Source organism: Camelus dromedarius, chromosome 11 (genome assembly GCF_036321535.1).
Source record: "Camelus dromedarius isolate mCamDro1 chromosome 11, mCamDro1.pat, whole genome shotgun sequence".
NCBI lineage: Eukaryota > Metazoa > Chordata > Mammalia > Artiodactyla > Camelidae > Camelus > Camelus dromedarius.
In genome coordinates, this window is record NC_087446.1 from 3,860,108 (window position 1) to 3,885,836 (window position 25,729).

The following is a 25,729-nucleotide window of genomic DNA, read 5'->3' on the forward strand; positions in this document are numbered from 1 at the left end:
GCGAAGAGAATAGGCAAGATGTTAACAATTGTTGAAGTCTAGGTGGTGGGTACAAGGCGTGTCCATTGTACTGTTCACTCTGCTTTTGGGTTTATTTGAAATAATTTATATTAATCAGAAAAAAAAGGATAATAAAAAAGAAGGAAAGATAAATCAGTGACAGATAGATAGACAGGCAGAGGAACAGATGAAAAATCACCTGGTTGTCCAGGCTGGGTCGGAGGGGCCTGGCCTCCCAGGCTGGGAGACCCCACGAAGGGGCTGTTCATTGCAGAAAATGACCACCAGTAGCCTTGTATAATTTTCTCCCTGTGAGTTTGAGTGAGTCCTATAGATATGACAGGATATCACTCCCATAATTGTGTTATATTAGATGCAAAAGGGAATTTTGTAGGTGTAATTAAGGCCCCTAATCAGTTGAGTTCATCTGGGGGTGAGCCAGACTTAATCCGGTAGCTCATCAAAGGAGGAGTCTTAAAGACAAGGGGAGTCAGGGGGATGAGTTCCTGTGGCCTCCAGCCCTGGAGGTGAGGCAGATGTGGGCCGTCACTGGTGCATGATGGAGGTTGGCACCAGGGGACTGAGGAGATGGGCTCAGGACAGAGCCTCGAGGAAGTGCCGGGAAGAGCTGATGGGGGAGATAAGGGTGGTGGGCTGGAAGCTGGAAAAGAGAGAGGCCTCAGGATGAGGCGCAGGGGTTCACGCTACACATCACACTGGCCCCCAAGGCTGCCACTGTGACCTCTTCATGATCCTTAGACTGTCTTCTCCCATTCCCCATTCCCACTGGACAACCCCAGCCCAGGACTCCTGGCCCCTCCCCCGGCTCCCTGTAGCAGCCTTGTCCCCCTCACGGGCCTCCTTGACTCCAGTCCCCGCCGGTTCTCTGTGGTCATTCTTACATACTCCCATCTGAGACCACGTCTGCCTGGGACTCCTGGGGCTCCCTGGGAGGGCAGGAACCGCATCTGACTCACCTGACAGGGGGCCCTGCGTGGGCTCTGGTGACAAAGCTGCAGACACTGCTGCAGTTTGCGAGGCTTCTGTGCTCTGTGGCCGGCAATCATGCTGAAAGGAATGCTAGATGTCAGATAGAAGTTAGTGAAATAAAGGTGTGATTTTTTTGCTGTCCTCTGTGTGGGCTCAGCCAGTTCCCAGCCAGTCTGCCCGTCCTGCTTCCCCGGGGTGGCTGCGGGCAGCTCTCCTCACGGCAGCCCCACTGTGAAGACAGCCAGCGTCCTGGGACTGGCTCTGACCAGCCCAGCCCGGGGCCAGTCGCTGCGGCCAGGGGGGTGCTTTGCTCTGACCGGCCAGGCTCAAGAGCTTGCCCGACGGAGATCGAACGGCAGGCTGATTGGGCCCCAGAGGAAAAATCCAGGGCTGAGCGAAGAAGAGGAGGGGACAAACGCCTCACCCACAGAAGCAGCAAAAACCACTCCAAGGGGTAAATTGTGGCCCCTCCGCACTCCTCAAAGATACGTGTACCCGAAACCTGTGACTGTGAGTGACTTTATGGGGGAAAGTCTTTGTAGTTAAGGCTCTGGAGATGAGAGTGTCCTGGGTTTAGGGTGGGCCCTAAATCCTATGTCAAGTGCCCTTGTAAGAGGGAGGCAGAGGGAGATGTGAGCCACAGAGACACAGAGCAGGGAGGCCATGTGACAACGAGGCAGAGGATGGAGTGACACAGCCCCAAGCTAAGGACTGCCTGGAGCCCTGAGGAGCTGGAAGAGGCAGGGAGCGCAGCCCTGCCCACACCTTGATTTCTGATTTGTGGCCTCTAAAACCACGAGGGAATAAATTTTTTTGTAAGGCACCCAGTGTGTTGTCTGGTTGTAACTCCTGAGGGTTGAGGGCCTACATGGGGCAGGGCCTTAAATGTGCCAAAATTTTCTCTCTAATCCAGCCACTTACCTGTCCCTCCTGCGATGCACCACTGCTCCAAACACGTCCATTGGAAAAGGATGGCCGTGGGTGTGAAGACCTGCGGGGCTCTAAACATTGAGCAATGAGCTTTCACAAAGTAGGTGTGAGATGAATACATGAGTAGGACTGAATATATCAGATGTTCAAATACAGTGACTGCCTTCTTCTCAAGGCTCAGGGGCACAAGTCCCAGCTCTGTGGCCCCCTGGCCCTGTGAATAAGCCCCTCGGCATCTCTAAGCCTCAGTTTTCTCACCTGTAAATGGGGATGATGAGACAGCCATCCTGCAGTTAGGCCGAGCATTCGGTGAGCTGAATACAATAAGCTCAGCACAGTGCGGGGGGGTGTAAGAAATGCCATCTCCCTCCCCTCCACGACCACCCCCAGCCCCCAGTGGACAGTGACTGTGAGGACAGGGCCACTTTTAGCCATTTGTTGGCCTCAGTCCCTCTTGCTTTTGAAGGCTCTGCCCACATCATCCCAAACATGAATGTACCCTTGTAAAATGGAGTCATTTTTCTAAAAACGTTCTGAAAGGATTTTTAAAATTTTGTTCTTGAGTTGACTTGGCTCCTTGACTCTGCCTTTGATGGTGTGGAGAAGATAGACACCTAAGCTCTCGGGGGTGGGCGTCAGCTGGCACGCCTGTGAAGGCGTGATAGTGATGTTTCTAAGTCACAGGAATCAGTGTGACCACGTGTAAAGTCACAAAACTGTGCCTGGCACGGAGCACATCCTGCATACATGTCTGCTAACTAAGATAAAATACCAGGAACTTTTAACTTCTGATTTCTTACCCATATTCTCAGAATTCTTGCTACTCAAGAGTTCTCAAAGGTAGTGAAACTTTTCTAAATACCAAGTCAAAAACAATGATGACCTAATGTTATATCTTGTAGGTATTTAATGAGGCATCTTTTCAATTTTGTCATTTGCATTTTGCAGTAGTACACAATGTTGGCTGGTAACACAATTCCTATTGCCCCATGGGGGCAAAGGCTGTGTGTTTACGGAAAGGGGAAAGGCTTCCTGGCAGGAGCCCTGGGAGCAGGAGCCAGGGAGAAGCAGGAGCCAGGGAGAAGCAGGAACAGGAGGGCAGGGTCTCTAGCTCTCGGCCTGGCTCACTCACCTGCCCTCCCCTCATGTCGGGGCTGGACAGGCAGTTCAGCCTCTTCATTGACAGATTGGAGGCCCTGGGCTCTGGAGCAGAAGGGACTTGGCCAAGTTCAAACTTGGTCTCAGGTCTCCCTCCTGATGATCAAATTCTTTCCCGATTTCATCCCTGCCCACAAATAGTGCAGCCCCACCTCCTTGTCCAGGGGTACCATTGTACTTCCCAGGAAGGACCCGATGCCCTGCATTTCCAGGAAGAGAGGCTTCTCCTTTCAAAACTGATCGTCCTGTGTCCATTCTCCGTTCTCCTCCTGAAACCAGAAAAGGGAGGAGCTAATGCCAGATGGTGTGTGCATTGCTGTCTCTTCCTTCCCGGCTCCAGGGTTGGAATCCTGGCTCCAGGTCTAACTTGCTGTGTGATGTTGAGTATGACTCAGCCTCTCTGGGTTTTGCTTATCTCACCCAACACAGGAGGCAACACTAATTGCCTTCCAAGGCTCAAGATTAAACTTGTCCACATTTATGAATTTTCTGGCATAAAGCAGTTCCTCAAGAAATCTTAATTATGTATCTCCCCAACTCCCAAACCCATCAGGCACTTCCTCTCTCAAAATCTCTGAATCCTTTCTTCTCCCCGACTTGTCGGTGCCTAATAATTTTAAGGTTATCCCCTCTGGGGGAATTTTAGCAGAGAAGTATTTAAAAAAAAAAAAGCGGAGTACTAACAGTGGAATTTCTGACAATAGCTGAGGATGAGAAAATATTTTGTGTGTCAGGTAGACGGTGGAAAGCGGGCCGGCTGGACCTTTTCAGGTCATTCCTACGCCTGAGTAGCAGGTGAGAAGCACTCAGTGTTGCAATCTTGATGGGGGATGGTTGGATTTAAATTTTCCAGCTGGAAAAAGGCTGAGGAACAAGAATTCCAAGAACCACGAGTCACATGAAGGCAGAAGTCTGACCAGGAAGCTGCTGAAGACACACTCACATGACTGAAAAAAATTTTAATGGATTATCAGGGTGGGTAGGAGAGCCTTTGAACCTGCCCCTTGGACTTTGTGCTCATCTACCCAAGGTGGGGCTACTTCTACCTGAAATGTCCCCAGAAATTGCCTTTTCTTCTTGGGGGCCAAGGAGGAAGGATGAACAACTGGGGTCGAACCATAGACTAACGGAAGGGGGGCTCTCAGAAATCATTCAGTCCCATGTGCCCTTATACGAACAATAAACGAGGTTCAGTGAAGAGAAGGTTGGTGGCCAGGGGCTCTCAGGAGAACTGGCACATCCTCTGACAAGTCCCTGGGAGCAGTTCTCTGGGAGCATTTGTTCTTGACACAGCCTGGCTCTTTGAATAAGATCAGCCCCAAACGTTTGGGGAGCAAAACATGAACCGTCAGTGCCATTGTCACAATCGTATGCATGAGGATCCCAGGCAATGGAGCAACCGACCTATTAAAGCAGACGGCTTGTGGTTGATTTTTCTTCTTGCTAAACTTTGCTTTATTGTTGCTCTAGTGTTGTTTGCAAAATAAACCTCGGGGAAAGAGACGCTTGAGTTGAGAGCGTGTGTGATTCCCTCAGGTTTGCCCACTGTATTGGTTTTCTGTCACTGTCAATAACGAACTCACGAAGTAAGTGCTTTAAAACAACATACATTTATTATCTCCCGGTTCTGTGGGTTAGAAGTACGACTAAAGGGGTGGGGTCTCAATGGGCTAAAATCAAGGCACAGGCAGGGCTGTGTTCTTTCTGGACGCTCTAGGGGAGAATCTGTTTCCTGGCCCTTTTCCAGCTTCTAGAAGCTGCCTGCATTCTTTGACTTGTGGCCCCTTCCTCAACCTTAAAGGCCAGCAACACTACATTTATCTGATCTTTCTTCTGTTGTCACGTCTCTCTCTGACTACGGCCAGGAGATCTCCAATTTTAAGAGTTTATGTTCCCCAGTACCTCTATTAAAGTAAATAAATAAACCTAATTCCCACTCAAAACAGGATAAAGATTTAAAAAATGGCTTTTTAAAAAAACTGTATGTTAACTGAATCACTTTGCTGTACACCAGAAACTAGTACAGCATTGTAAATCAACTATACTTGAATACAAAAAATAACAATAATTACAACTAAAAAAAAAAAAAGAATGCATGTGACCACACTGGGCAATAATCCAGTCTCTCCAGCTCAAGATCCTTAACTTAATCACATCTGTGAAGTCCCTTTCAGCAGCTAAGGTAATATATACCCCCAAGTTACAAGGATTAGGGCTGGACATCTTTGGGGGCCCTTATTCTGCCAACATATTCTTTTTTTTCACCATTATCTTTATTTTTGAAGATTTTTTCATTAAAAAATTTTAAATTGAAGTATAGTCAGTTACAATGTGTCAATTTCTGATGTTTCAGTCATACACATACTGTTTACAAATTCTTTTTTTCCCTCAGTGGTGTCTCTAAAAATAAATTTTGCTTCTTTGCAGAAAAGAACATTTTCATTGTCATGGGAAATATGGCTAAACCAAAATCTTTTCAAGAATTGTAAATCTTTTTATTTTTAATTCTGTTTTATATCTGAATATTTATACACAGAAAAGTGCATAATGCATACAGCGACAGTCTGATTTTTATAAAATAACCACACCATTGTAGTGAGCACACAGATCAAGAAACAGAACATGTCCTGTGACCCCAGAAGCCCTGCTCATGCCTGCTTCAAGTCCAAAATATAATTTAACATTTATTAACATTAAAAAATTTCCTATGTGGCCAATACCTGGAGTATGATTAAATGAAAAGGAGACAGCCCAAGTGCTGTTCATGTATTCATTCATGAACTCAAGTATTTTCTGGCACCTGTCCTGGGCTGGAGGCCGGGGACAATAGGATGAGTTGGTTTGATGAGGGTCCTATGGCATAGAATCTATGGAGGCAACTGTGTGTGTGTGTGTATGTGTGCACGTGTGTATCTGTGTTGGGAGGGAGTCTGTGGAAGAGATAAGAACAGAAATGCATTGACTCAGTAGTGCTCACCAGAAGGCTTCCCAGGGAAAGAGGGTCCCAAAGGTGACTACATAGTGTAGGAGAAAGGATTTCCATCAAGGGGAAGCACAGGAGCAAAGGGACGGCAGTGGGGCAGGTAGGAGTCGTTGTGGAGTTTGAGGAAACAGAGAGAGAGTTGACCATTGGACTTGCCAGCCTCAGAGCCCTTGCTCAGCCTTTCCCATTTCTACCAGCCCAAATCCCAGTTGTCCGGACTCAGAACCATAGCCCTCAGGCCAGTGTCCTCCCTTCACAGATGGTGAAGCAGGCCCAGAGGAGAAGAGGGACACTTGGGGGACAATCGCTGCATTAATTCTCCCCTCCACACTTCCTCACAGAGCCTCCCACCCTGCCACTCTCCCCCTTTGCCTGCTGCTGGGGACACAGAGGGATGAGACGTGTGGGTCCTGTCCTGAGGCACTCAGGGACTCACAGCATGGCACTGGCCGTGAGGCCTGAAGCAGGCTCCAGACCCCGGCATTTCCTCCCCCACACCACGGCTCCAGCCCCTTTACTGCCTCTTCCGCTTCCCTGCGTCCCTACCAGGCCTCTCATTCTTCAGGCATGCAGCCCACATTTATTTACAGAGCATCTACTTTATACTGGGCATCCTTCCTGGCACTGAAAATAGTTGTACAAAAGACAGACAACAATCAGAACACCTAGGTATTAAGTGATGTCAAAGGAGGTAAGTGCTGTGCAGAAAAACAAAGCAGGGGAAGGGGTCAGAGGGGGAGGGAAGGTGGTGTTTTAGGTAAGGCGGTCAGGGAAGGCTCTCTGAGGTGACACTGGGATCCAAAGGAAATGAGAAAGTAAGTCTTACAAGGATTGGGGAGAAGGGAAGGGGGGTGGGGCCTGGAGGCAGGACCATCCTTGATGGGTCTGTGGACCGGAGGCCAGTGAGAGTGCAGGGGACGTCATCGGAGATGGAGGCAGCTGGGAATCCCCAGCACTCTCTCTCCATGTCCATCTCTTCCACCCTTAGGAAGGGGCCACCAGGGTTGAGGTCTGGGGAATGTCTCCAGCTGATAGGTCTTTCGCCATCAGCAGAGGCCAGCACTGGGATGGATGCCCACTGGACCTTGGCCTTCACCAGGATCACATGCCCGCTGACCTCATACCTCCCTACCCCTCGACCCCCTCATACATCTTTAACACTCAGAGGGAGACCCTCATTTTACAGCTGAGGAAACAGGCTCACAGACTTTCTTAACACCCTGCACTGTCAGAAGGAGTCAGTGGGGGCGGCAAGGGCTTTGCAGTCCTCCCCCAATGAGACCTCTTTCCGGGGGAGGGGTGACCTCTTTCTGGGTTCTGCGGAGAAAGTTCCCAGCGGAAACAGGTCTTGACAACTTGACAGAGGAGAAAAGGAGGGTGGCAATGAGGAGGGCGGGTGACAAAGTCAGTCTCTCGCGGGGCGGCGGCGGTGGGAGGGCAGCGGCGGTGGGGGGACGACCGGAAGGGGCGATGGGAGGGGTTCAGAGACGCCAAACTGCCCGAGGGGGTTTCTGGGAGGGCCTTAGGGGGAGGGCTTGGAGAAGGTGGGCTCAGGCGTGGAGGGGTCAGGAAGGGTCGACGGCCAGGTGGGCGAGGCGGGATCGCGAGAGCCATTTGAGGAAGAGAGTGGCGGGCGTCAGAGATCAGCGGAGGCTGGACGCTTGGGGTGGGCGGGGCCAGAGCTGGCTGGGAGCGGGCTACGGAGCCGGCTCCTTAAGTCAAAGCAAGGCTGCCCTGGGGCAGAGAGGGGCTGCCAGGGGGCGGGGTCTGGGTACAGGGGCGTGACCTGGAGAGCCTGGGAGGGGTCTGGCGGGCCAGGGGCGGGGCCTGGAGGGCTGAGGTGTAGCATGGGGGCGGGAAAGGGGCGGGGCATGGACGGCCGGGGGCGGGGCGGGGCGGGGCCGGGCGGGGCAGGCGGTGGCCTGGAGGCGCGCGGGCGGCGTCGGCGACGCGGAGGTACGCTCGCCGCTTTGGGCTCGGCGGGCGGCAGCGGCGGCGACGCGCACAAAGGCGGATTGTGGCTTCACTGGTGCTCGCGGCGGGCGGCGCCGGGGCGGGGGCAGCGGGGCGCGCCGGGGGCCCCCGCGGGCGCGGCGCGGGCGATGAGCCGGGGCCCGGCATGGCCTCTGCGCGGCCGCCGGGCCGGGCCTCGGCGCCGGCGCCCGCGGGGCTCCGGGCCGGGCCGCCCGCCCTCCCCACCGCCGCCTCCGCCTCCCCCGAACCTGCAGGCGGCGCCGAGGCCGAGGAGCGCTCGCTGCAGCACATGCTGCGCGCCATAGCCGAGGAGCGCGGCCGCCTCAGCCTGCGCCGCGAGGTCTGCGGCCTCGGTGAGTGGGGTCGGCCGGGGGCGAGGCCGTGGCCGGGCCGGGGCCCCGCGTCGCCGGGGTATGCGCGCCTCCGCACGTCTGTCTCTGCGTGTGTCTCTGGGGCTCCCTGCGTGTCGCGTCGTCGTCCTCACGCCTCCAGGTCCCCGCGTCTGGATCTTTCCTGTGCCCCTGCGTCTCTGCCTCTGATTGTGGTTCCGAGACCGGTCCTGCACGCTCGCGTTCCTCTGTCTCTGTTGCCCAGGTCACTCGGTGTCTCCCTCTGTCCGTCCATCCGGGTGTCTGCCCCGTCTCTCTTCTTCCCCTCCGTGGCTCTGCCTGGCCTCCTTCTCCTCCAGGAAACCCTCCCCGGGGTCCTCAGTGCCGCTGCAGGGAGTGTGGGCGCTGGATTTGGGGAGACCCATAGCCCAACATGGCAGGGCCGGGGCTCCGTGGGCTCTGGGCAGACTTGCCTGTAAGACGCCTTGGCCATGATCTCCAGCTCGCCAGGAGGGCATGTCTCCGGCTTCCTGAAGCCTTTGTCTTTCCGCACCTCTCTGCACCCGCGGTTTGGCTTGTCCATTAGCTCTAACTGGGGACCTGTTGGACCTTGGCCCCCTGAACCCACCCAGCCCTGCTCCCACTGCCTCTCTGGGTGTGATTCTGCTCTAAGGAGGCCCGAAGTCCCAGATCTGCCTGTGGGGTGGGGTAGGGGTGCCTTGTATCATTTGAAGGAGCATGGAGCTGCAGGTGTGGGTGGGGTCTCTCAGCTTGGTTGAGTGTGAGGTAATGGCTACTGATGGATCGTGTTCAGACTGAAGCAGGTGGGGCCCCCCTCCCCTGTAGTGTCAGGTTTGCCATTTTCTCTCTGAAAAGACCCCTCCCTTCTTCATGTGAGAATGACTTCATACCACGTTGTCAGCCACCCGCCACCCCACCCTCATCCCAGTCTGGGCCAGGGATTTCTGAGGGGGCGACAGCATTTTGTGAAGGGAGAAAGGAATGCCAGCCTTAGAGATTCTACCAGCCCCGCTTCCACTCACCTTTGGGGAAACTGAATCCCAAAGAGCCAGCGTATCGCCCCTAAGGTCACAAGGTGTCCCAGGCCCCCCTCAGCAGGCCACGCCCTGGAGGCTGGATGAGGAGAGGAAATATATTTGAACCCTCCTTTTTTGTCGGAGGCGGGCTTAGTATGACACTTCACCCTGCAGGTCTCAGCTCAACCTGCCCTGGAATGAAGCTTTCCTCATGGGTGAGGGTAGAATGTCTACAGAGTGGGGCTGGACGAGGACACAGTTTTCTCTGGTCTCTTCTGAAAAGGTGTCACTACTTAGTTTTGAGCAGGAATTGAAGGATCCTCATTAATCATTCAGGAAACATTCCTTGAGCACCGACTGTGTGCCAGGTGCATGCCTGCCTGGCAGGCCGTCCAACACCTGGCACAGAAGGTCTGAAATGGGAGGGATCTGAGGGACCATCTGCTCCAGGCGCCTCAGCCCTGTTTGTTCAGCAGCTCCTGGCACCCCTCCCCACTCCCCTGTCAGCACGTTCCTGCTGTCCTCTGAGCATCCTGCCCCGTTAGACGGACCCTGCCTGAGGAGCCTGCAGTGCCGTCCCCTGAGAACAATAGTAATTTGCTCTAGCACCTGGCCTTTACTGAGCACGTACTGCGTGCCCAGTGCCTTATGCGGGCTCTGACAGTTTGATACTGACTTTGCCAGATGGGAATATTATCTGCATTTCACCAAGGTGCAGCCTGAGGTTCAGAGAGGCAAGAAACTGCCCAGGGATGGCCAGCGAGGAGGTTGTACAGCTGGAATTGACCCTTAGTCAGTCTGACCCTAGAGTCTGTCCCCCTAGTTGGGCCCAGCCAGGCCTTGCTGCACCTTCTGCGTTGCATCTGGGCAGGAGGCCTGCCCCGTAGTGGGCCAAGAGCAGAGCCTGGTGGCTGCTCTGTTGCTGTGTCTCCCCTCCCAGCCTCCAGTCCTCCTTCACACACAGGGTCTCCCCATCTTACCACCCTCCAGCCCCCAAGAACTCAGTCCCTATAGTGCTCTCCTGCTCTGCGCTCTTATGCCCGCTGTTTTCTCTGCCTGGAAAGCCACCCCCTCCTCACCTGCCCTGCAGACACCTGCAGGTCTCCCTTCAGGCCTCAGTGCTCAGGCTGCACCTGGGAACCCTTCCTCAGCTCCTTGTCCTTCTGCCTGTGCTCTCTTTGTCCTGGCTGCATGTCCGCTGGATGGTCAGATGGCCGTGACACTGTGGTGGTCTGTGTGGCTGTCTCCCTAGTTAGCCAGTGACTCCTTCTCCAGGGCATTGCCCAAGTCTGAGTCTTCTCCGTGCCCGGCATGGGGTGCGTGCAGGGCAGAGGCCCAGTGCACATTCAGCAAATTGACGAGAGAATTAATTTCTGGATGGGGAATTGAAGGGTGTGGATGGCCGAGGAGAATGGAATCTTAAACTCTTCGAAGGGCTCATGTGGCCCATCTGTTCCGTTTTCAGATGTTCAGAGAGGGGCAAGCTAAATAATGACTTCGTGCCTAGAGCAGAATTAGGTCAGGATGCTCGGCCCAGGCACCAGGTGAGAACCCACAGTGCCCTCCAGAGCATTTTTCCTCTTACATCCGGTAATCAGGTAGCCCTCTCATCTCCGCTTTGCAGCTGTGAAACCCTGTTACACTGATGAATTCATGTAAACCTCCCCAGATTTTTATTGGGGGGTTGGGTAATTAGGTTTATTTGTTTATTTAATGGAGGTGCTGGGGATTGAACCCAGGACCTTGTGCATTCTAGGCACACACTCTACTACGGAGCTATACTCTCTCCACCCACTAAACCTCCCAGATTTTTGTTGTTTCTTAAAGCTTATGTTATTCAGAAGTGTGGCATGTTCTCTGAGATTGTTTTAAAGGTATAACAGAGCCTCTGGGAGAGACACTTGACCCTGGACAAGCTATTGTCACTTCTGAGTCACAGTGTCTGTCTCTGAGATGAAGTGACTGCTACCCCCTGCCCCGCCATGGGGTTGGGTACTTGGCTGTCATGATGAAAGGTGCCTTGTAGATCCAAACCTGATTTTTTAAAAAAATGATTTATTTATCTAATTTGGCAGGGGGTAATTAGGTTTATTTATTTATTTATTATTATTTTTGACAGAGGTACTGGGCATTGAACCCAGGACCTTGTGTCTGCTAATCACACCTGATTTTTGAACCTTGTCTGTTGTGGCCTCTGCAGTAGAAGCGTTTTTTGAGCACTTGCTCCTTGCCAGGTGGAGAGATTGGTCTTGATCCCTGCCGTGTGGGAGGGCACAGCTGAGCAGGGGAGAGAGCCAGGTACACAGGTGACTTGGCTGAAGTATAAACCCTGCTGGAAGAAGCCAGGGTGTGGCCACTCTGAGCAGGATTTGGTGTTTTATCTAGAGGAAACCGCCTGTGATTCCAGGTAACAGGTGAGCCAAGCTGGTGGCTGAGGTGGCTTGTGTGAAGCTCCAGAATCTGTGTTGTGGGGAGAATCAGCTGGTCCAGTGCCCAGGTGTTGTGTGATGGAGCATCTGGGCCAAAGGTGGAGGTAGCCTGACACTTCCTTCTGGGGCTTGGGCCTCCTGTTGGGCCCTGGCCGTGGGCCTGAGCGTGCCGTGTGGGCAGGCTCCTGGTCAGCAGGGCTGCAGGCCCCTGGGTCAGCCACGTGGACGTGCCCTGGGTGTGAGTCGTGGAGAGGCGCTGCAGGGGTCGTCTGGGCCCTGCCTAGGCCGAGCGTGCTAGAGCTGTTTGTGCCTGGGCTGTCACGCCCTCTTAGGTGGCCTAGGGAGTTTTCTCCTTCTGGAGTGCTGTGGGACAAAAGGAGTGTGTTCCATTCACTATTTCCTTCTGTCCTCAAAATAATCCTATAAGGTAGGTACTATTAAACTCTTCTCTTTGTCCTGATGAGGAAACACAGGTTTAGAGGTGAGGTAACATGTGCCCAGTCACATGCCAGTCAGTAGCAGAATCTGTCTGAGCCCAAGCTCCTGGCAGAGGTGAAACCCCCACATCTGTCCTCAGGGGGCTTGAGGCCTGGCCGGCATAGGTGTGCACAGCAGCCTGGCCCAAAGTGGACTGAGGAAGGACCCGGGTCGAGGTGTGCGAGGTTCTGAAGGGGCACAGGGAAGGGAGCCACCAGGGCTGACCGGGGGTTCGTGCAGTGCCTGGCCTTTGAGAGGGGCTCAAAGTGGAGGAGCAGGGAGGCTAACGCGGCTTGAAGGGTAGCCGTGGGAGCTGACGCTGGGGCGGTGCCTGGCTGGGAATTTGGCACCTCTTTGACCTTCTATGCTGTGGTTGTTATAAAAGAGAGGAACATCTGGCCCAGGGCCCGCACGTGGAAGTTAGAATTGGATTGGCACTCTGAAGTTCAGGCTGCTTTGCAGTGGCTGGGGCCGCTTCCCTGGCTTCCCTGGCTTCCCTGGGGCCCGGGCCATCTGACCCTGAGGCAGACAGCTGGTTCTGGGCCAGTGCGGCAGGGAGGAAGTGCGGCCGTTTGGAGTGGTAGTGGTGCCTCTTTCGGTTCCTGCGCCTATTTTTAAGGTCTGTGGGTTCCGGCCTCTATCTGTTTCTGGGGCTGGAGCAGCCCCAGGAGGCTGCTGGTGTGGTCCTGTCCCAAGGCAGGGACTCTGCGTCCTTCCAGAGAACCCCGAGGACATTGGACTTCACACTTTAAGGAGGCCAAGGATCACAGCTTAAGGGATTCTCTGCAAAGCGAGAGGGCGATCAGCCGTCCTGGCGCCTCCCTCGGCCCTCTGCTCTGCCCCTGCCCTGAGGCTTCCTACAAGCTGTGCCCTGCTCTATGCCCTCCTGCGCGCTGGCTTCTTATCCACAGGCCGCCTTCTCTGGAAGGGCCGGGCCTTGAATACCAGCTAAGCCTTGAGGCTGCCGAAGAGGAGCCCCAACCGAGACACTTGTTTAAAAAACAGCCTCAAAAACCCAAAACAGATTTTTTCCAATTAAAAAATGTTACATGTACATTTTACAAACTGGAAAGTATAAGACAATGGAAAAAAAAAATTACTCATAGTTCCAATGACCCAGAGACACACTATTAACTTTGCAAAGTCTTGCTTTCCAATCTTTTTAAAGCCCCTTTAAAGAATACTTGATATTCTACATGTAAACTTTCTTTTTTTAATCTTTAAATTAAAAAAAAATTTTTAAACTTTTATTCATTTATTTGTTTTTATTGAAGTATAGTTAGTTTGCAATGTTGTGTCAATTTCTAGTGTACTGCGTAATGTTTGAGTCATACAGATACATACATATATTTGTTTTCATATTCTTTTTCACTACAGCTTAATACAAGATATTGAATATAGTTCCCTGTGCTGTACATAGGACCTTGTTGTTTATCTATTTTATATATAGTAGTTAGTATCTACAAATCTCAGACTCCTAATTTATCCCTTCCCACCCCCTACATGTAAAGTTTCTTACTCAAAATGCTTTCTTACTTAAAATTCCTAAAACATTTTCCATGTTGTTTAAATTCTAAACGTTATTTAACTGATTACAGGATACTTGAGTGGCTGTGTCATAATTTACTTATGTGGTCTTGTCTTCTGGGTAACTCAGCTTGGATCCAGTGTTTCACTATTATAAATAGCTTGCAACAAAACTCTTTATTTGGGCGAAGGTTTCTGCATCAGGCTGATTTTTTTAGGCTGGTCTGAGTCTCCCGTCCTTTCTGCCCTCCCTGGGATTCAGGCTTGCCTTCTGAGTAGGGGATGCAGGGACCCTTTGTTCTGTGGCTAAGGCTGTGGAGGCCTGGGAGCTGAGTGGGCACAGGCCAGGCCGGCGCCTCCCTTCCACTCCTCGTGACCCTGCTCACTGCCAGCTCAGGGCCACCCCTGACCACCCAGCCTTGGAGACCACAGACATCAGCCCCCGGGTCAGCGGAAGGCCAGGCCCACTCCACTGGGTGCAGTGTGAGCCCTGGGGGAAAGCCCTGGATGTGACCAGCAGCCCTCGGGGCATCCTTGCTCTGATGTGCTGTGTGGCTTTGGGACAGATGTTCTTCCGGGAGCAGACCAGACTCTGGGCTTCCTCTGCCCTCCTGGGGTCGGGGCTGCCCCGGCTGCTTGTTCCCAGTCTCCTGGTGTTGGCTTGGGCAACAGAATGTCCTCTGGAAGCAGCCTGTCCTGGGGGAGTGGGATGGACAAGAAAGATCCAGAATTCAACCAGCCTATCCCTACTTCTGTACAGACAGGTAGGTGAGGCTCAGAGAGGACCCTGACAGACCGGTCACCGGAGCAGGAATGCCTGGTGGGCCCTCCCTCCTGGGGCCCCTGTGCAGGTGAGGAGATCGAGGCCCGCTCACGGCAGGGCAGGGGGTACTTATTTTCTGTGTGCAGTGACCGGGCCTGGCGTGTGGAGTCAGAGAGGCCCAAGGAAGCCCCTTGGGGCCCAGTTGGCTGCAGTGGGAGCTGGGGTGTTGCTGGTGGACGTACAGACAGAGCGTCCGGGGGCGGAGGCGGGGGCTGCCCGGCTCGGGGAGGACCCTCCGCACAGCCTGGGCCATGCAGGACTAGCATCCGCTCACTTTAGGAGAGACCTCTTCCTTTTAAAAAAGGAGTCTTGTGTCTGACAGCATGCAGGACAAACACTGGCTAGCCTGAGTCTTTTAAAGGAGAAGTTTTTTTTGCCTCCCTTGAAAGACCAGGGAATACTTGAGAAACGCCTGTTGGCAAAGTGAGAAGGGGAGGCCTTGACTTTCAGTCTCATAGAGGGAGGTGCTGCCACCGTCTCTTTCATGTAAAGATCTTTGCTTTGGATGCGCTTTGAACCGTGTCTCTTGACGCTTGGGGCAGGCGGGAAAAACGGACGCGGCGCGTGTGTTGCCGGGACAATTAGGAGAAAACCTAACATTTACGAAGTGCCCTGCTGTGCCCTCGGGGGTCCTCACTCAGTGCCGAGGGCGCAGGGTGGGTGTTGTCCCTGTTTATAGAGGGCATCGAGGCTCAGGGTGACGGGGACCTCGTGTGAGGCAGGCCTGGGCCTCTGCCTTCCAGATCTTCCTGAAACATTGCTCGTGGGCACCGTTACAGCAACACCGCCCCTGAGACCCTGTGCCAGCTGATTTCTCAGCTTCTCTGTGATTTCTGCCCCTCTCAGTGTCCATTTTTAGGTATTTGTTGTCGCCATTGTCTCCCTCTTGCAGGCCACGGTGACTGAGTACCTGCAGATGCAGAGCTGGATTGGGCCTGGTCCTGCCTCCCAGGGGCTGGGAGCTTCCCAGGGAGGCGGTAGTGGCAGGTGGGGTGAAGGTGACAGTTCACGCTTCCCCCATGTCCTGCCCACACCCGTCACAGACCAGTCCAGGCCCCCGCTGGGTCCCCAGCCCCCACTGCTGACCGCCCTCCGACTCCCATCTCCCCGGAAATGTGTCGCCAGTCCCTGCAGCTCAGCCTGACCGAGACTGGGCGAGGCAGAGCCCTCCCGCGTTCCCTCTCAGCACCCAGATGCCTGGACCACCAGCCAGGGCGAGGGTCAGCCCTCCCTCAGCGCCATCTCTGGCTGCGGCCGCATTCTGTCCTGCTCGGAGCCCTCCCTCGTCCCCATACATGTCACCTCTGGGTGGGACTCCGCCAGCTACGGCGCCTGGTCCTCTGCCCCATGGCTGCCACTCCTGAGTGTGTCAGACCCTGCTGCTGATACCCTTAAAGACCTGCAAGTCAGAGTTCAGGGTCCTTTGTGACCTGCTCCTGCTGACAGCTAGGCCCCTGCCACGTGAGTCCTCCGGGGGCTCCCCCACACTTGGCCCCATCTGTCGGGGAGCCTCGCCTCTCAGTTTTCAGCCCTTTCCTGACCCCTTGATAGAGTTGGCTGCCCCCTCCGTTTGCTCTTAATGGCACCTGCACTGGTTTCTGTCCTCAGTCCTGTGACACTGTGCAGCCTCCTGTGTGACTTCCTTTCCCTCACCCCCCAGGCTGCTCCAGGGTTATCTGCACTGACTCTGCATCCCCTGTCCCGGCTCAGGGTGCGACTGATGGTGGAGCAAGGGAGGGGAAGGGGCCGTGGGGTAGCGTGGGTGATGGATCGATGGGGCGGTGTCTGTTGAGTGGAGAGCGTGATCACGGAGATGCGGAGTCCTTGAGGGGGGTGTTCCTCAGAGGCAGCAAGGAAGAGGGCAGAAAAGGCCGAGAAGTGAATTTTCCCTGAATATGTGCCGCCTGGGGGAGGTCACTGCTGCTCTCTGGGCCTCTGCTTTCCTGGCAGAGTAAGACTGATCACTGCTTTACCGCCACCGTCAGCGGAGGTCAGCCTCCAGACCTAGAGCATCGGAGTGTCAGGGAGGCTGCCTGTGACAGGTGACAGCCCTGGTCAAATCCGGGGGGGCCTGTGGAGTCACTGTGGGCGAGGCCCTTTCCCTCTCCAGCCCTCTCAGTTTCCTCTTAGGTCATCTGGGGACAGGAAGGTTGACCCGGACCACTGTTCACAGCCTGTGGTTCTGGGATGCGTGTTCACCAGTCCACCCCTTTTACTGCCTAAAACCAAGCCACTTGCGAAAGCAGGGCCAGTTACTCCGCACCTCAGGGAGGTCAGTGCCGCTTGTGTGCTTTGGTTTACGAACAACAGAAATGAAATAGGAAGAAGCGGAACTAGGAGGACTCACGTGCCTGCCCCCACCCCCAGAGATGGAAACCGGGGCCCCGTCCTCCCACCACCCAGAGCGGCAGCATCATGCTCTGCGTGCAGGTCTGTCCTGACCCACGCTGTCTGTGGTGGCCGGTGCTGCCTCGGGTGATGCCCACGATTGCCCCTTGCCAGGGAGGAGGGACCCTGGCTTCCAGATTCCTCCCATTGCAGGGAGGAGGGAGCTGCCTCATTAGATGTTGCTCAGCTCCTGGGAGTCCTCGTCCTGCTCCCGCTCCTGGCAGTAAACTCCAAGGAGTCAGCCTGAGCTGGGTCAGGGATGAGGTCATCTTCAGCCAGCGCTCTGTGTCTGGGAGCCTCCCTGCACGTCCAGCAGGGCAGTTCTCTCACTGGAGCGGCCGCCCCCCGTTACTGTGGGCCCAGGATGGTGTCGCGCTGTTAGCGGCCCCGTGGGGAAGGGGTGTTACCCTGCTGGCAGATGAGGAGGATGAGACCCAGAGGTGAAGGCCCTGCTCAGGGCCCCACAGTAGTCAGTCTGGGTCTTGGACTCAGTTCTCCTGGACTCCAGGCTGTGGCCTGTCCAGTCTCACACTCAGACATCCATTTGTCCAGGGAGAGGCATTTGGTGCCTTTTTCCTGTGTGACTTGGCCCCAGGCTAGTGTATGAAGAACCCCGCCCTTTGGTTTTCCCAGAGAAGGACATCTTAGGAGAAGCGAGAATAAAGGAGGGAAGTGAAAGAGGAGGTAGGCCTGGGGGTGGGCATTCCTGGGGTGGAAGCAGCGTAGCAGAGGGCTGGGACTGAGAAGGGCCCTGAGACCCCTGAATGAGGGGATCTGAGGTGAGAGGCCACCTGCAGGAGGGTTTGTCTGGTCTCAGGAGGGAGGGACTGTGCTAGGTGACCGAGGAGGTGAAACACCTTCAGGCTCAGCTGTCCACTGGCGTCTGCCTGCGGCCCAGGGGTTGCCCTTGAATCCTAGCTTCCTAGTGTGCCATCAGCTCTGCATCTTGGCACGTTGCAAGTGCTTTATAAACACCAGCCCGCACCCTGAGAGCCTGCAGGAGTGGGTGCTGGGCCCTGAGCAGGACAGTGGCCCCTCCCGCCTGGGCTCACGGTCGGGTGGGTTGGTCCAGCTGAGCCTGCCCCGTGGGTGAGAGGGCGCTCGTGCGGCCTGGGGTTCCTGGGTGTAGCAGCTGCCCTGGCCCAGTGTGGGAGCCGGTGGGCTGCCAGCGCCCCTTGCAGTGCTGGCGCAGGCTCTGGGAGTCTGCGACGTGCCTCGCGCTGCGTGCACGTTGCGGTGGAGGTGGGAGGAGGTGGCGTGCTGACGGGTCAGTGACCGAGGGCTCTCAAGCCCAGGTGGGAGGTGGGAGCTGGGGTGGACCGGTCATGGCTCCTGTCTGGGCTGGGACAACTGGTGTGGGTGTCCCCGGAAGATTGCTCCAGAGAATGACATCTCGTCCTGGGGGCCCGTTTATGTGTCAGAGCAAAGCAGTGAGTCGGAGTTGGAGTCAGGCCACGTTGTTGACGAGCTCCTAGGACATGGGAGTTTGAATGTAGAGCTGCTGTTCTGTCCTGGTAGCTGCCTAGCCGTCTGGGACAGTTAGTGGGGCCAAGTGGCCCGAGTCCTGTGACAATGGCTGCAGGGCTGTAGGGGTTTGCAGACATTGCTATTTTGGGGAAACCAGAGGGTTGCTTTTGGGAACTGTGAGCGTGGGAACTGAAGCCCCTGCTGCATGACAGTGACCTTGAGGCCAGGGCCTGGGTTTGTTCCTCAGTGCACCCGGGGCCTCGGGCGATGCCTGGCACGGAGCAGGCTCAGACTGGGTGCTGACTGAACCCGACTGGGATTCCAGTCCCAGCTCCCACTACGATCTTGCTGGGTCACCTGGATGAGGGCCTCCTGGGTGTGACCTGAGGGCTGTGGAAGCACTTTAAGGATTTCACAACTTCCCGTATTATGAAAAGGGGCTGTGAAGTGGCTTTGGGCTGAGTTTCAGAGCTGCTGTGCTGTTCTCCGAGTGAACTCGTAGTTATCTGTTCAGTATTGGCCGACTCCCTGTTGTGGGCCCTGCCCTGTGCTGGGGACCTGCTCACCGAGCCAGCAGGGTGCCTGTGGTGGGAGGGGACACTTAGATGGGTGGTTAGTGTGACAGGCCATAGCACAGAGCTAAGAGCTCCGCCTTGAAGGCAGCTCTGGGCTGTGGCCTGGCTCTGCCTCAGGCTGGCAGTGTGACTGGCGAGTCAGACCTTGAGCCTCAGTTTCCTCATCAGTTAAAGGAAGGTAGTAACTTTACCTCAGAGGATCGTTGTGAAGATCAAATAGGTAAAATGGCTCAGGTGGGCACTCAGAGTAGATGGGGTCAGGTGCTGGGTACAGGTAGGTCAGTGGGAGGTGCATGTTGGGGCAGGGTCATGGGGAATGGCCCCAGGGACTTGGCACAGGCCAGGTCAGGATGGTCCCGTGGTGCGGTCCAGGAAGAGACTCCACAGTGAGGGAAGGGGTGGCCTGGTGACACGCAGCACGTTTGTCTGGGAAGAAAGGCGGGGGCCCGGGTATGGGGGACCACACCGCAGCCTTCAGGGGGCTGTCTGGTGGAAGAGGCTGGACTCATCCCCGAGGAAGACAGGGAACAGACAGGTGATGGCCCCCTTGGTGTGAGCACCTTGCATCACTGAAACCTGTGCTTCCTGGAGCAGAGGGCTGGCCTGGCCTGTGGGATTGCTCACACGGGACCCGTCTGACCAGTTCTTCTCCATCCAAGTGCCTCATCAGGGCAGCCCAGGGCCTCCCTGCTCAGCTTCTTTGTCTTTTGTGGCCTGAGGGGCACTGAGAGGCACGAGTTGATGAAAGGCCCATTGAGGGGCCACAGTGGCCTATTCATGCTGCCCTGGCTGCCTGGGGGCGGAAGCAGCCAAGGGCTGTCTTGGACTCTCCTCAAAGAGGCCAGTTGACCCCCTTGCTGCCTTTGGGAGGGGCCAGCCCTAAGAGAGGCCCTTGGACAGGCCGGTCACCCTACACTTGTCCCTTCTCCCCACAGCACAGGGCCTCCATCCCAAAGTCCTCAGGGGTCCCCAGTCCTCTGAGGATAAACACAAACCCCCAGCCCAGCCAGAAGGCCCCTTGAGGTCGCATCCTCCCTGGCTCTGGCTCCCATGTGGTGTCCTCACTGCTAGACCCCTTCCCTCTCCTGGCCTCACCAAGAGGGGCTCGACTCCCCCCCACCCCCCGCCACTGCCCCCTGCTCTGCCCACTTAACTTTTAGTTTTTATCCCTCAGGTGAAACTCCCCTCCCCAGGGACCTTCCCTGATTCCCCGACCAGGTCCAGCGCCTGCTGTGTGGGCTCAGGGGACACAGCCTGCATCCACACCAGCACCGAGCACCCAGCCTTGAACGGTGGCGCCCGGGAAATGTTTGCCCTACACTAAGCAAGATGTGGACGGGTGGGTTCAAGTACCAGCTCAGCCCGCTCTGCGACCTGGGCAGACAGTGTCCTCCCTGGGGAGTGAGCCCCCTTCCAGGAGGGCGAGCTGGAGGATGTGGGCGGTCAGCATGGTGCCCGGGCACGGGGGTCCTCAGTGTTCTTGAGGTGCATAATATGCCATAAATACACTACAGAATGTTTGAAAAACAGGAAAAAATTATAATTCCTCCACTCTTAATACTAACCACTAAGGGTTACTTCCTTTTGGTTTTTCTTCTTAGGCATTTTTTTTAAAAAAGCAATTTCCTTCATTCAAGCATTATGTACAATTTTGTGGCTTGTTTTTTGTTTTTTGGTTTTTCTTTTTAACTTTCTGTCATAAGCACTTTCCCAAGTAACTACCTTGTTATTAAAGATAGTTATTTTAAATAATAAATTAAAAATAATTTTGTAGGTGGGGAGGGTATAGCTCGATGGTAGAGCACATGCTTAGCGTGCATGAAGTCCTGGGTTCAAACTCCAGTACCCCTATTAAAAAAATTAGAATTTACTCTCTTCGGCAGCAGAAAAGAAAACAAAACAAAATTAAAATTAATGTATCTAATTACCTCCCCTCCAGCCCTCACCAAAGCAAAACAAAAAATACTTTTTGTTACTCTTTGAATAGTAAACATTGTCAGGGCACAAAATTCAAAAGCTCAGAGAAGACAAGGACCTACTGTAGCGCACAGGGAACTATATTCAATTTCTTATAATAAACTATAATGGAAAAGAATCTGAAAAAATATATATGTATGCATATGTATAACTGAACTGCTTTGCTGTACACCTGAAACATTGTAAATCAACTACACTTCAATAACTAATAAAAAAAAACCCAAAAAAGCCCCAAAAGATCTGAGAAGAGTCAGAGAGAGAAAGCTTCCATTCTTGTTTAAAAGCTACACGGTATCCCATTTTGTGAATGAATGATTCCTCATTTATTTAATTAAACTTTCATCTTGATGGGACCATTCCAGTACTTTGCCAGCAGTGCTCTAGGAGTTAGGTACATAATTTTGCTCGTGTGGGAGTAAGACTGCAGGAAAGGCCTTCCTGTGAGTGAAATGGTCAAAGGGATACGTGTTTGTGGTTTTATTGCCCAGTGTCTCTCCTTGCGGGTTTTATCAGTTTATTTTCCTGCTGCTGATAGGAAGCCCCCACTGCTCCACAGCCTCTTCAACCTGGAGTGTTGTCAAGTGTTTGGATTTTTGCAGATCTGACAGGTGGTTTTCATTTACGTTTCTCTAATTGTGTGACCCCGAGCATGTTGTCCTGTTTTAAAAGCTATTTATATCTCCTTTTGCTTTTCCATTCAGCTTCATTTTATTATGCATTGTATGGCACTTGTTTGTTAAGAAAAGTAACCTTCATTTAAGAGTTCCACTAATTTTTCCAGCGTGCTGTTTATTTTCCCTTTGTTTATGGTGTGTGGGGTTTTGCCTCCAGAAATTTTGCATGTAGTTTGATTTGTCATCATTTTCTTTGACAGCCTTTGTGTTCAACTTAGAAAGCCTCTTCTATCTCTGAGAGAATAAAGAAATTCACTCGTGGTTTATTTCATTTTCTTATGATTTTACTTTCGAATCGGAAGTTTTTACGTTCTTGGAATTGGTTCTGGCACGAGCAGGGGCCCAGCCTTTTTCTTTTTCCTCAGTTGACCAGTTGTCCCAAGACCATCTGGTGAACTGTCTTCATCCCGCTGATTTGCTGTGTGAGTCGTAATATAAACAAAATTTGGCGCATGTTTTCATTCTGTTTTTGTACTTTCTGTTCTGTTCCATTGATCTAATCGTGCACCGGTACCACCTTGCTTTCATTAATCACTTAGTTCATTTCATTTATTCATTTAATTAGCCAATATTTATTTTTTTTCCTATAGGCCAGACACTATTCTAGGAACTCAGTTTACAGCAGTGAACAAAACAATCAAAGAGGGAAAATTCTCATAGCTTCATGGAGCTGCCTTCCCCGTGGGGCCTCTGTTAAAACAGACGCCTTCTAGTAAGGCAGATGCTCACCCGCGGCTCCAGGCCAGCTCCAGCCCTCCGCCTGTTTTTCTGAATAAACTTTTATTGGAACACAGCCACACCCGTTCCTTTCTGTTTTGCTGTGGGTGATTCTGTAGTTGAGACAGGACTATACGGTCTGCAGAGCTTAGCTGTTTTCTTTCTGGACCTTAACAGAAAAAGTTTGCTGGCTCCTGTACTGGGGAAAGACTGAACGCAAACAAAATAACTAGGTAAAATGTATATGAAGCTACGTGGTGACAGGTGCCTTGGAGAACAATAAAGCAGGAAGCGGATGGGGACTATTGCGGTGGGATTTACGATTTCAAAAAGGGTGGTTTGGGAAGGCGTCCCTGAGAAGGTGGTGTCTAAGTAAAGAGCCAGGGGGAGGGAAGGAAGGAAGCTTCATGGAGGATTATGAGCTGGGAAGTGACAGGAACTGATTTAAGCCTAGGGGCCAGTTAGGAAGCTGGGACAGTAATACAGGCAGGAGATGGTTGGTGGCTTGGCCCTGGGTGGAAGAGTGGTTTGTGAGAAGTGGTTGGATTCCGGGTACATTTAAAGATAGAATCAATGAAACAATGCAGAGATGAAGTCAGAGAGTTCTGCAGAAAAGCAAAAACAAAAAACAATGGAAGAATTTAACAAGTCTGTAAATTAACACACCTGTCCAAGTAAGAGAGGGCTGAAAAGTTTCTGTCGGAGTCAGCTTCTAGTGAGACAGCAGCAAGAAGTGATGTGGGGTCAAGGGAGGTTTTTTGGTTTGTTTTTTTAAGGAGTTGAATGATTCTTGAATATTGTGTTTTTTAGGGTTCTTTCAGTTACAAGTGAAACCAATCCATGGTAGCTTAGACAAAAAGAGAAATCTATTGGCTAACAATCTGTAGAAGAGTTGAAAATTCAAGCCTCCAGGAGACTAGGGATGACCAGTACTAAGGGTTTGTGGCCCCCACTCTCCCCAGCTTTGTCCTCCCATCTTTCTGGCTGGTTTTCTCTCCTGCAAGTCGACCTTCCCCACGTGGCAGGGTGGAGGCATCCAACAGCCTGGGTTATACTTCTGCAGCACTGAAGGGTGATGGGTAGTTTGGGTTGATGGTGACACGAGATTTAGCTTTCTAGTATGTTTCACTATCTGGTAGGAATCACATACTCACGTCACTTTTTCTGAATTTCCTGCTGTTCTTATTTTAAAACATTCTCTCGCATTTTCTGTTGGGTCATGTAAATTAATAGATCAAATCAGGTAGAATTGCTTCCTCTATGATTTCAATATTCTTAGCTAAGAACGCGGTAAACCTTTTCAGTTGTTCGAGTCTTTTTCTTTTTAGCTCTAAACAGAATATCCCCAATCCCCCCGTTGTATCTTCTAACCGGGAGTGTTGACTTAGGTTGAAGCTGTTGGTTTCTGGATGTACTGGTCATTTTTGTACCCAGATACCTTATGACTCCTATTGTTTGAATAACTTTTTAATAGATTTCTTTGTGTTTTCCACATCAGGTATAATATTATCTTGCAAGTGCTGTTAATTTTACCTTACCATCACAATTTCTTTTATTCTTAATATCGTCATTGTCTAACCACAGTGTCAGCATGGCCACACCTTGCTTTATTGCACTTTGCAGATTTTCTTCTCCTCTTTCTTTTTTTTTCTTAAACAAATTGAAGGTTTATGTCAACCCTGCCTCGAGCTAGTCCCGTTGACACCATTTTCCCAATAGCGTTTGCTCACTGGGTCTCTATGTCACATTTTGGTAATTCTCGGAGTATTTCAAGCTTTTTCATTATTGTTGTTTGTGATGGTGATCTGCGATCCGTGATCTTTGATGTCTCTATTGCAAAAAGATTATGACTTGAAGGCTCAGATGATAGCATTTTTTAGAAATAAAGGATTTTTAAATTAAGGTTTTTTTTTTTAAGACATAATGCTATTGTGCATTTGATAGACTCCAGTATAGTATAAATATAACTTTTAAATGCACTAGGAACCAAAAAATTTGTGCGGCTTGCTTTATTGTGATATTCGCTTTATTGCAGTGATCTGGAGCCAAACTCACAGTGTCTCCAAGGTGTGCCTATAGTAATGGATTGTGGTGATACTTATTTTGTTTTTAACTTTTTCTAGTTGAGATGCATCTCATGATTAAGGAAATATCTGTTTATTCCTATTTTTTGGAGAATTTTTTTAAAAATCAAGAATGGGTATGGAATTTTGTCAAATGCTCTCACAGCGTCTGTGGAGATAATATGTTATTTCTTATTTAAACTATGAATATACAGTGAATATATGAGTAGATTTCCTAATATTGGACCATTCTTGTATTTCTGAATTAAATCCTTCTTGGTCATGGCATATGCTTTTAATGGACTGCTGGATTCTTTTAAATATTGTCTTTAAGATTTTTATGTTATATCCATGAATGAGATTAGCCTGTAATTTTCTGTAAGTGTGTGTGTGTGTGTGTGTTATTTTTGGAGTCAGTGCTATCCCTCCTTGTTAAAAAGTTTCTTAGGTTCTAAAAATGTGCAAGTAGCATTGGAGCTGTCTGTTTCTTGAAGATCTGGTAGCATCCTCTCAGAAACATCTCTCGGCCTACTACTCCAAAGGGCTTTTTTGGGGATTAGCTCTTGGACAGTTTACTATAATACATGACCTTTTTTTTTTTTTTTTTTTTTTTTATTTAACGACCATCATTTTTAATGGCTGTAAGCTGTTTTAAGTAGGATGTTACCATAGCTTGCTTAGCCTATGTGGTCTAATGGTTTAGAAAAGGATTGGGGTGGGTTTCAAGGAATACCCCTGAAATCCAATTCATGACTGTTCTAAAGGCCTGGTTAATGGGAAATGACTCCAAGTTATCCATAGTCACAACAGTAGCGGTCTTCATCCACTGAATGTTTGGGAAGTGCCAGGTGCTGTCATGAACACCCGGGATTGTCTCATCTCTGTGGAGACTGAAAGAGGGAGTTCCTGGGGGCTCATGTGTAGCGAGAAGGTTTGGAAGCCTGAGTTGATGTCTTGGCTGCTTACCAGGTGACCCTTCAGTCTGCTCATTTATAAAGCGGCTGGAAGACTCCGGGCCCTGCACGTGCCCTCGTGGGGGACCTTTTGAAGGATATGAGCTCTCTGTTTTGAGGGGCTGGTTCTGAGCCCCAGAGACTGTCGAGCCTCTGGATCCCCAAGCTTCAGTTGCCTTATCTTTAAACTGAAGACTGAGGTTTTAAACCAAACTGAGGGTATCCCCACCTCATCAGGTTGCTGTGAGGATCTGAAGA

At 52.0% G+C, this 25,729-nt stretch overlaps 1 protein-coding gene across 1 annotated transcript in view; it reads left to right on the plus strand.

Moving 5' to 3' along the window:
* The first annotated feature begins 8,237 nt into the window (after positions 1-8,237).
* KIAA0930 (KIAA0930 ortholog) overlaps positions 8,238-25,729 on the plus strand; it is a 38,706-nt gene continuing 21,214 nt past the window's right edge. The window contains exon 1 of the mRNA XM_031463422.2: positions 8,238-8,388. Within this exon, the coding sequence (XP_031319282.2) occupies positions 8,325-8,388 (64 nt within the window). The 5' untranslated portion in view covers positions 8,238-8,324. The remainder of the gene's footprint in view (positions 8,389-25,729) is intronic.